The sequence below is a fragment of the Echinops telfairi genome, unplaced genomic scaffold (assembly GCF_000313985.2).
Source record: "Echinops telfairi isolate 266 unplaced genomic scaffold, ASM31398v2 ScPeMD7_5868;HRSCAF=6743_1, whole genome shotgun sequence".
In the NCBI taxonomy this organism is placed as follows: domain Eukaryota; kingdom Metazoa; phylum Chordata; class Mammalia; order Afrosoricida; family Tenrecidae; genus Echinops; species Echinops telfairi.
Genome location: NW_022109768.1, coordinates 4,771,771 through 4,783,426, shown reverse-complemented (window position 1 = coordinate 4,783,426; position 11,656 = coordinate 4,771,771). Strand labels below are relative to the sequence as shown.

At 36.0% G+C, this 11,656-nt stretch overlaps 1 protein-coding gene across 3 annotated transcripts in view; it reads right to left on the bottom strand.

The window, feature by feature from the left end:
- Positions 1–11,656, bottom strand: part of FBXW7 (F-box and WD repeat domain containing 7) — a 141,530-nt gene that overhangs the window by 22,199 nt on the left and 107,675 nt on the right. For 2 of the 3 annotated variants that reach the window (XM_030887207.2, XM_004708710.2), the window contains 2 exons: positions 8,854–8,936; positions 5,056–5,197 (listed from right to left, as the gene is read on the bottom strand). In XM_030887207.2, coding sequence (XP_030743067.1) covers positions 5,056–5,197; positions 8,854–8,936 — 225 coding nt within the window. Of the gene's footprint in view, positions 1–5,055; positions 5,198–8,853; positions 8,937–11,183; positions 11,574–11,656 lie in introns of those variants that run through there. The other variant, XM_004708709.3, reaches the window with a different exon arrangement.

Sequence of the window (11,656 nt, the reverse complement as noted above, 5' to 3'; positions counted from 1 at the left end):
AAAAAAAATCATATCATTGTGAATGGGGGGGAGTGCAGAATGGAGACCCAAAGCCCATCTGTAGGCAACTGGACATCCCCTTACGGAAGGGGGCACAGGGAGGAGACAAGCCAGGCAGGGTACAGTATAGCAACGATGAAACATACAACTTTACTCTAGTTCCTAAATGCTTCCTCCACCTTACCCCCTCCACTATCATGTTCTCGATTCTACCTTGCAAGTCTGTCTAGACCAGAAGATGTACACTAATACATATAGGAACTGGAAACATAGGGAATCCAGAATGGATGATCCCTTCAGGGCCAGTGGTGAAAATGGCGATACTGGGAGGGTGAAGGGAGGGTGGGGTGGAAAGGGGAAACGGATTAGAGATCTACATATGGCCTCCTCCCTGGGGAATGGACAACAGGAAAGGGGGTGAAGGGAGACATCAGACCGTGTAAGATGAGACAAAATAATAATCTATGAATTATCAAGGGTTCAAGAGGGAGGGGAGAGCGGGGAGGGAGGGGATAAAAATGAGGAGCTGATTACAGGGGCTTAACTGGAGAGCAAATGTTTTGAGAATGATGAAGGCAATGAATGTACGAATGTGCTTTACACAATGGATGGATGTATGGATGGTGATAAGAGTTGCATAAGCCCCCAATAAAATGATTAATAATAATAAAAACCATATTACATATAAAGAAAAGAAAATAAACTAAAAAGAAGAAAAAATAGAGAGAGTCAGGTTCAGTGTCAATGTAAGAATGAAGAACTTTTTTTCTCAAAAAAAAAACCAAACAAAACCCAAGTGACTCATCTGGTATTGATGGAGATAGTTCACAAGTAAGCATTTGAAAACACTGGCTCAAATGATGCCTTTACTATCCCATTCAGGTGTAGAATTCTATGACCATGGGTAGTACTGTATTATACTTGAATTCTACAGGGTAAAGAGCTAATTGCTCACTGGTTATCCAGTTTCTTGGACAGTTCTGATGGTTAAATTCAACTTTCATCAAAATCTGACTCAAGTAATAAGAACCAAGTCTTACTTTCGAAAGAAAATATGCACCAGCCTTTCACTTTTGTTATTTAGCTATGATTTTTAAGTAGTAAAATATTAAAGATATCTGTTTTTCCTTAGTTCTTTCTAGCTAAACACATGACTTTCTTTAAGCTATCCTCTTGCAATAAGGTTTCCTGATGAGAGACTATTCTAAATAGAACCTCAAGTTTTAATATTTTGTTGACTAACAAGATAATCTAAACAAAAATAGGTCAGAAGACATGTATAATTTCCTAAATGTTACTATAAAATGTGATTAAATTCAATGGAGTAGCTCTTACTATAGTTTAAATTTCAAAACAAAATATTTTCTATATTATTTTTGAATATTTGATTAATAGATCCTTTCAAAGAACATTCAAAGCAAATATGCTTTGATTAAAAGAATGTTACATTGTATTATGCTAATACCCTCCCACATATTTAAATTTGTTCTTCATAGCAATACTATGAAGCAAGAATTCATGGCCCTGCTTTAAGCTCTGAGGAAAATGAAACCTCACAAAAGTTGTTTCTTGGCCAAGAGAGGAAACACATTGATTGAGTGTATGCACTACATTTCCAAGCATGGTTTTCAATACATTTTACATGCTTTTTCACTTTTTGTGTTAAATCTATTTTTAAAGGGATAAAAATAACAAGTGGTTATATAAATTTTAAAAAGTTACCCAGCTATTAGGGGGCAAAGCCAGAATTTGAACTAGGACCTCCCCCCAGACCCCCTAAGTCATATGTGCTTCTCATTATATCACAATGTCTCTGAATATAACTGAATATTAAGATGCTGATATTTTCAAGTGAAAAAAATCATATATTGAGACCCAAATGAAAGAAGTCAACAAAAAGTAATGGTTAATTTAACAATCTGAAGCATCATTATGACCAAAAAAAAAAACACCACCAAACAAACAGAATTCAGGGCTATAGAAAATTCGTAACTACAAAAAAATATCTGATTCTTGATTTGTCTTTAATCTCCCTCAACTGCTATTTATCCAAAATGGCGCTATCACTTGTTGTTATTAACTTATAAACACAGTCATGGGTACTTGTCAGAACAGATGAAGCTGGAGGAAAATAAAGCTGTAATACATGCCTGAGGAACAATAGTAGACCAGGAAGAGGACAAGTTCTTCCGTTTCGCTTGTTATGTAACAGCAAACTCATCACTAAATGTCCCCACAGCATATTTGTAGAGCTCATGCCAGCTCAATTATCCCCCAACAATACTAACACAGTTAGTATTTTATTGTGAGATTACATCTCTACTAGTTAGACAGTAAAGCACTGTCACACTTTAGGCAAGTGATTCCATTCTAGCTACTTTGTCACCAGCCCCTAGGAGGTGGGGGAGGGAGGGGGAAAGCAGTGCACAATCATAAGGCCCCAGGCATGTCTGAGACAGACATGGCACTCAAGATAGGAAGGTCCTGATCTACTGCCCTGTTGATCCTTTGTTGCTTGATTTCCTTTAAAGTTATGTTATTTGTTGATAAGAGCTGAAAGAGCCTCCAATAAAATGATTTTTAAAAATTACATTATTTGGACTTAGAAAGGAAACACTTTCTTTACTACCACTGCTCTTTCCCAGACTACAAAGTATTCAATTAGACTGTTTCACAGACCAAAAGCTAGGTACCATTGTTCAGTTCCTTGTATTTCACTGATGTCAACAAACACATTTTTTCAAAATAATGAACATTTCTGAATAACAAGTATGGTGTATTATATATGAAGAAATAAAGTTAAGTGGTAATATTTGGCTATTTTATTAAGTTAAACACAAGCTACCTTAACAATGTCGATTAGTTTTTACTCTGCTTTTGTCTTGTATTTTCCACACTATAAGTGAATAAGCATGACACTGCATTTTAATATTCCCCAGCTTCTTGGGTTTAATCAGAAAGAACTGTTGAAAAATTCACAAAGTACCTTTTCAATGCTGTATAAAACGCCTGCGTTCTATAGCATTTTTTTTTATTGTAGAAAAATTTCAAGGTGATATAGCCGAATGAAAATTTTAGAATTGCAATGGTACATACACCGAAAACAATTAATGAATCAAAGGTAAAAAGATCATGAATCTAAGGTAAAAAAAATCTAGTAAGGTTAGGAGGAGGTAGGAAGAGGGTTAGGAATAATCCTCATGGAAAAGGTAAATCTAAGCACTGCTGCCATTCTGAGTCACATACTTTTTTGTGGGACAAGTTGTCCTTAGCACTGTTCTATACCCTCACTGTCCCCAGAGGCCTACCCCACCACCCTTCCCCACTGGCCTGGTTAGCCCTACATCAACTGGGACCATTAAGACATTTTTGTTTACATCAGGGGTGAGGAAAGAAGTCATACCCAGTTATGCTGAACCACTGCTCTTAGTTTTCAGTTACCAATTGGGGGATGAGGTGATTATCCTTGTAGAAAATACTTTTAAAAATCCATTTTTTAAAAAAGCAACAATGCTTTAGATAAATTTTCCAGCTATCAAAGAAAAGGAACACAAAAAATCGGGTGGAGTAGAAATTAATGTAGTTTTAGCCCAAGTATTTAAAACAACAGGGTTTACATAACTGGATATGTTAAGTATCTGCATACCCAAGTATCTTTCTTTTCCAACCACATTCCCTTATATGCTTTCATTAAAGACCCGAGCATTTAAGCAAGCAGATGCTGGCACTTTCCATACCACCATTATTTACTATTTGCAAAGAATAATCTAGGACTTCATTCATGCCAGATATTTTTCTAAACATTTTATTTAATGACACTATTTTAGTGAAAGAAGAGAAAACACTACCGTAATATCAGTCTTAGCAGCGACGAAGTGCTGGTGTTGCTGGGGGATAAGCACTGGTTTGCCAACTGCAAGGCCACCAGTTAGTTCCACCAGAGAAAGACAAGGCAATCGACCCCTGAAAAGACTTAGCCTTGGGAGCGCCATACAGAGTGAGTCACTATCAACTGGAATTGGCTTGATGGCAGTGGGTTGGTTTTGGTTTTTATCCTAACTCATAAGAAGCCCTCTTGTTACTGTGGGTTAAGTACTGGGCTTTGATTGGCTTTGCAAACTCAAAGGTTACCTTTGTGGGCGCAAGATGAGGCTGTCTGCTCCCGTAATGAGTTAGTATTGGAAGCTATAGAGCAGGTCTGCTTGTCATACGGGACCACTATGCTTAAGAACTGACTTGAGAGCAATTGGTTTGGTTTTCTATTTTCATTATCAAAAGTTGCTGGCAACCAGAATCCACACCTAGGTATGGCACTGAAGACCAGTGGAAATTTTACCTGACTTCTACACACCTAACTTCCAAGCAACTAGAAAACAAAAGTACATCCAGCAATCCTCCAAACACAAACATATTGGAGAAAAATAAGAAAGTTATTATTGACAAAAAAATAATTCAAATAGTTATACAAACAAATCATCCAGCTACCTTAACTATTATACTTAAAAAATCATTGAGATATCCCTCATATTAACCTAAAAACCACTATTTTCAAGTATACACTTTGGTGGTCCCCACACACTCCGCATGCAGGGCAACCATCATTACTACCTAAACTTAGAACACTTCCAATAATCTCCCCGCAAAACACCCCATTCCTATTAGTGGTTATTCTGAATCCTCCTCTCTTACCGTGTCCTAGTAACACTAAGCTACTTGCTGACTCCCTGGATTTGCTCAGTTTAATATTTCATATAGATGCAATCATGGAATAAGTGGTCTTTTCTTTCTGGCTTTCTTCATTTAACATGTTTTCAAGATATACACATGCTGTAGGTAGGATGAAACCATCTTCCTTCTTCTTCTTCTTCTTTTTTTTTAAAGAATAAGTCTTTGCTAGCTGGGCCAAGAGAGAAGGCTATGACCTGAAAAAAACACTTGACCTCCTTTTTTTTTTTTTTTAAATCGTTTTACTAGGGGCTCTCTTTCCTTTTTTATGGCTGAGTTTTTGGTAGCAGTTAAGTGAAGCATTTTAAGCACTGTACTTAGACATGTCACCTGGAACATTTTCAGCCATTCCTGGAGGCCTGTGGGTGGTTGGACAGACGTAATTCGGCGTCGTTGTTGTCCTTGGCCATTGGCTGCTCTCAGGTCCCCGAAAGTAGTTGGTGTTGCTGAACATGGTACAAGCCCAGTGGTGCTAAAAAAAAAAAAAAAAAGGAGTGGAAACAAAAATAGATATTTAGTAAAAACAAGAGGTTCCAATTTAATAAGGAGCATGATGATCTGGAGTATTTTAAACAGCAATATAATTATTTCATTTACTTACTCCAAAGAGCTCTCATGGCCAAAGAGTCAATTCCAACTCAGAGCGACCATATAGGGCAGGGTAGAGCCGCGCCTGTGGGTTTGTGAGAATGTAACTTTCTAAAGAAAGCCTATTCTTTTCCAACAGACCAGCTGGTGGTTTCAAACTGCTGACCTTGTGGTTAACATCCCAACACATCCACTATGCCACCAATGCTCCTACAAAGAGCAGGGGTACACAAAACCCTTTGTTATTCTTAGAGCTGGTTTCTGCACTCCCACAGAAGCACCTGTTAATTATTCTAGCAATGCTATTTCATCTAAATGACATAGAATCTCCATGGCAAAATTGCAAGTCTTGGGTGGGGGTGCACTAGGGGGTAATTAAAATATTTCTTGAGAATATTCAGGACTGCTCTTCAGAGACAAATTTAAATAAAAGTTTAAATGTTCTTTATAAAAAGGAGTTTAAAATGTAATAAACTTTCTAAAAAATAGTTTGAAGTAAGTGGTTTGTTCAAATGTTTTGGACGTCACTGGCCACATTATTAGTTCATCTAGCTATCTCTCATTTTGTAATGTAAGTGATAAAGCTTGGACTAGATGGTATTTAAAAGAAAAAGTCTTCATTTTAAATGCCACATTATTTAAAATAGGTTAAGTCTTGAGAATTTACATTTAAAATTAAATAAACTGTGATCATCTAAATATTTTTACCCAGTAACTTTTTTAAGATTAAAAAACAACAAACACCTGTGCACATACTCCGGTCTAGCCAGTATTAAAAGGCAGCACTGGGGTCATGCTGGTGGGGGGTGAGGAAGCCTCAAGGACCCAGAGTAGTACTGGGTGCTTCATAGGTGCTTTACTGCACCCTGATTGACGAATCCTTTCCCTGTGACCCTTCTGTGAGGGAATGTTTACCCAAGAATTTTATGTTTTGAGAAAGTTGAAGAAGAAAAAAAAAATCCAAAACAGATGAACTGGAGAGGGGGGAGGAGGGGGAAGCAATTTAATTCTACCATTAGTCCAGCAGATAAGAATAGAGCTATCTCTATAATGCCTCACTGCCATCGGTCAATTCTGAAAGACAGCGGCCTTATAGGGCGGCATAGAACTGCCCCTGTGGGTTTTTGAGACTGTAACTTTTTTTTTTTTTGACCGAAGTAGAAAGCCTCTTCTTTCTCCTGTGGAGCAGCTAGTGGTGTCAAACCACTGATCTTGTGGTTAGCACCCAAATGTATTACCAATACACCACCAGGGCTCCAAAATCTCTTTACATTACTTGGACGAGATCTCCTGATTAAAAAAAAAAGCTAAGCCTATCTCACTCATTTGCTAAAAACATCTATCTGCAGCATCGTATTTCTAAAAATTCATTTGCACCCATTTTAAATCTTTTAAACATTGTATTTTAAAAAGCTCTATTTAACAATTAGATCTAGTTTTCTCATCTCTTAAATTTCAAAGGTAAGTTCTACTTTGTTTTCTCTGAAATGAAATATTTTTTAAAAGAAAAAAAGGACTGAAAATCATACTTTCATGTCAGTCCCAGAAAATCTGCCATAAATGTTACCCACCCACACATAGCCATCAAGACGATTAGAAATCATAGCAACCCTACATAATATTTCGGAGGCTATAAATCTCTATGGAAGTAGACAGCCTCATCTTTCTTACAAAACATTATGCATTTTATTATTGTCAGGTATCATCGAATGGTTCCAATTCACAGGAACCCTATGCAGAATAGACCAAAACAATGCCCAGCCCTGCAGCATCTTCAAAATCATTGCTCTATGTTTGGGCCCACTATTAAAGCCACTGTGTCAAGTCATCTCATTGAGAGTCTCTTTTTTCCTTCCCCCCTTGATCCTCTACTTTCCTAAGAATGATGTCTTTCTCTAAGAATTGGCTTAGACATCTTAGAAACTGACAGTCTCCCCAAATACATGGACATAAATATGCAGTTTGGTTAAATATCAAGGATACATGTGAAAAGATTAAAAATCAAATGTTTGCCTTATTAGTTGCTTCCTTGATATAAAAAGTGAGCGAGTTAAAAATACAAAAATGTGTTCTACCATTAAAAAAAATCAGTTCTCCATTATTAGATCTATTAAAATTAACTTAATAATTTTCTATCTTTATCTTGATCAATCATCATAAACAGGAGACCAAAATTATGTGGCTAACGAAATATACACTAAACAAGTATCAAAATGTCAACATGAAACTTAACTTTCATACAAGGGATACTTCATCAAGGTTAAAGGAAAAATCAAAATTAAGCCCCCAGGGTTTTACTTGTCTATCACCCCACACCCTCTGGTGGAAGCACCCAAGTACAGTGACATCGAAGTGCAGTGACATCGTAAAAAGGAAGAAGGGAGAGGAGAATAACATTTAGCATGGACAAATACCTGCTCAAAAAAAGCATTTTTTGAATAGCAAAGGAATATGTCTTTAATTTCGCCTCTGTATCACACCTCCGCATAGTCTGAATGTAAAAACTAATGTAATTATTATGATTTCCAAATTTCACAAGAGAATTTTAGTACATACATTTTCTACAACTGAGTGAAATAAAAAGCAACGGTGTCCCTTAAAGGAAGAGATGCATTTTGCAATGATGTTCAATCAAAATAATCATGTCTGTGAAATTCATTTCACTGCATATTCCAGAATAAAAATAACTCTACAACAAAACATTTAGGAGAGAAAAAAAGAAATGTCACAATCATGAACTTCTTGCAATTTATATTGTTAGCCTTCAGTCAGCTATGTGAAGAAGTGAAAATTATACACATGCAAAAAAAAGGGCGCAAGATACTTTTGTCATTTAAGTTTAAAATATAGAATTCTAAGTGACATCCAGTCACTTTTAATTGGCTGAGAAATAGATATTATGCTTACGTTAGCGTAATTACTGTGAAAGTAGGAAAAGTTTTGCACTGATGCAAAATCCAAAAATGATGGAACGAAGCAGGAAACAAGACTGCATTGTATTTAGTTGTTATGGAAACTACCCTACTTGTATAGAAATGTATGTGTTAAAACGTAAAATCTACCAGGCAAATAAAAGGAGATTTCTAACATACTAATTTCACGAAATAAGATTTGGTTCGCAAAAGTGAGATTTACTTCTCTGCCAGTAAATGCATCTTCAGTTTTGCATATATAAATACCCACCCCTGGAACAGCTGTTGCTATAGTAACGGGGCATATTTGTTCATGGTCACGTTTTAGGGTTTACTTTTTAGAATTCCTTAAATATTGTGATTTCAAAATGTGGTTCTCAAAAGAACTTCTGTTTGCTTCATACTTGAATTTATTTAGTAACAAAATAAAAAACCATAGGGGTAATCCTTCTCCCTTCCTCTAATGAAAAATTACGTAGTTCCCAATGTCCAATGAGCTCACATGTGTTAAACAGTCAACATTCCTAGCAGCATTATTATTCTAGGAGGATAAACTGAAAGAAAAGCTTTCAGAGTCATCAATTTAAGCGTGAGAATGAGAAAAATCAATGGTTACATATAATATTACCTTGTATATTCTGAGACTTTGCATGGTTTCTTTCCCAAAGAAAAAGAGCGGACCTCAGAACCATGGTCCAACTTTCTTTTCATCTATAAAGTAAAACAAATAAGATATGTTTAAGATAAAATCACCTGTCCAACTATCCAACTTTAAGTTAGCATTGGTAATTCTGGAAGAAAAAAGAAAAAAAAATCCTTTAAATGTTGATATATGCCTACAATGTTAATTAGGCATCATTAGTCAATTTAAAAAATATTATTTCTACTTAGTTTTACTCTCAACAAGACTGGAAAGGTGAATTTCTCCCTAATATTCTGGTCAGAAGAGCAATGTATAGTGATTTAAAAACTGGTACTAATCATATATCTTCCCTGAGAATATTGTACCTTTGTTTTCATAAGAAAATCTCAGGTTAATCCCACAGTGAAGAACCATATTTAACATGCCTTCTTTACTAATCTTCACTTTCCTTTAAAAACATACTTTAAGACAAAATTCAAAAACCAGAAATCACTGAAGTGATAATACCTTAACTTTAACATTATTATTATGGAAGGATATAGAGAAGAATATACATAAACCTGGAGGAAGTATAGTAAAGCTGCAAGTGGGTAGGGGTCATCACTTGACAGATATATACACAGATTATAGCTCTACTAACAGATGCTCCGGACCAAATACTCTTGAAAAGCAACAACAACAAATGATTGAAAAAGAATAAGTTATGCCTTTTAATAAGGTATGTCCAACATCTACAGTTGCAAGTTGCTTTACCGTAGTATGCTAGATTATAAATCTTTCCACAGTTACATGCTGCCAATGTCAATACTGAAAAATTTTAAAATATTTTACTATTCATTAATTGAGGTCCTCAGTTTTTTTTTTACAATTAGAAAATGAGCTCTTCTACAATTCAACATTTTCTGTCTTAACTATCCCTCACAGACTTGTGTCTGCTAATTATTTACTGGAGCACTGTAAAGTTATGGGGGGGAAACCCAGAGTGATAGATAGCAATTCTCATTTTTATAAGATGAAAACCCTTGCCTTACAACAGCCTGTTTTCATTCCTAGTGCCTCACATGGGAACATCACAACCCAACATGCTACAAAATAAACACTAAAGAGAACCAAAGAGATTCTAAAACTCATTTTGATCCACATTGTGGATAATAGCTATGCCTTTAGCTTCCTGTAGAAAGTTCTTCAAAATACAGAGATGACTAGGGGTAAAACTGCGACACGCTCAACCACAATTTCCTTCATGAACTACCTAACTGGGAAGAAACAGATCATCCTATTTCATCCCTTCAGAAGTTTCTATACTTATTAAATATTTTCAAATGACTGCCCTCAAAACCCACTATTTGCCATCTCCTTACATAATTTAATTAAAGGCAACAAAAATAAATAAAAAGCTACAATATATAGGTAGCCACGTGCTTGTATGTATATTCTCTACACACATACAAATCAATCCATTTTGGAAGGTCAGTCAGCATCAATTACTTTTAAAAATCCATTTTTTTCTTGAAATCTCACATTAATTTTTTTAATTATGAAAACTTTTATATTTATTCTAATTAAGTTTGTAACCTAGCTTTTAGAACTTCCCAGGGTAGCCTGTAAATACATTGGTGCAAATGCCATTTAGCACTAAAGGCAAACTTTGTTTCCATCTTAGAAAACCTCCGATTGAAAAAAAAAATGAAGGATATGTTGTAGATTTTTAAAATAAACACTGAGAAAAATGCTTTCTGATATGTTTTATAAAATAAAGCACCTCCATACTACTATAGAAGCCTTATAAATGCTAAACTGGTTTGCTGAAAATCCTGACTTTAGAACCAAAAATTGTTCCTGCAATATTTTGAGGGGGACATAAAGTAAATACGATCTCTTCATGTATAAATCCTACATATTCTGGCAATTCTATACTTTAGAGTTAAGCAGTGAAAAACAAAACAAAAAGATACAGATAAATGTAAAAGGTATAGAAAAAAATTGAAGGCAAAAAGGTTCACTAAAAGGCAACTAAGGGGAGACTATTTCCAGGTCAGCATTTAACGGAGCCGCATTTCTAAAGTCTGAATCTATTCCTAGTGAAGATTTTCAGATTAAAACAGGCATTTATTTTAAATATAAAGCTCTTTACAGCTCACAGCATCTTTCCATTATTTGCTTACATTTACAATATAAAACACAGTCTCAGACATCCAGCCACCCACCAAAATTAGAGGATACTGCAGCCATCTCTGATGATACAGATTTTCCTTCCCAGGCTGGCAGGCACACACACACAATCACACAACACTGGAAGAAAACAGATTACTTACTTTGTAAAAAATCATTTTTAATGTGCCGTAGAAACCCATGTTTTCTGTATTTTTCCCCTTCAGTGATTCTGTGCCCCCGTGTGTCCGGCTGCTTGGCAGTCTCTGACAATATAAACCTTTTTCAGGTAGGTATGTCACAGATTCTAATGTGGACATGCTCAGGCACGTCAGAAAAGGAAGACTAGGAAGCAGAACCGGCAACAAAACTCCACAGTGAAGACAAATGCAGCTCAGTATCAAACCGCTTCCCGGGACACACATACATACATGCAGCTTGACTGAGGAGAACTCGAGGGAATAATGAGAGAGAACCGAGAAGATTATTGGAGGAGACTGTGCCCTGTCAAAGCCTTGACTGAACAGATTCCTCCCTCAGCAGCAAAGGGATCAGATTACATCTTCCCTTGAACACAGAATGGTGCAGTCCAGGATTCAGCAATGCAGACTGCACATCAATTATATGGTGATCCGCT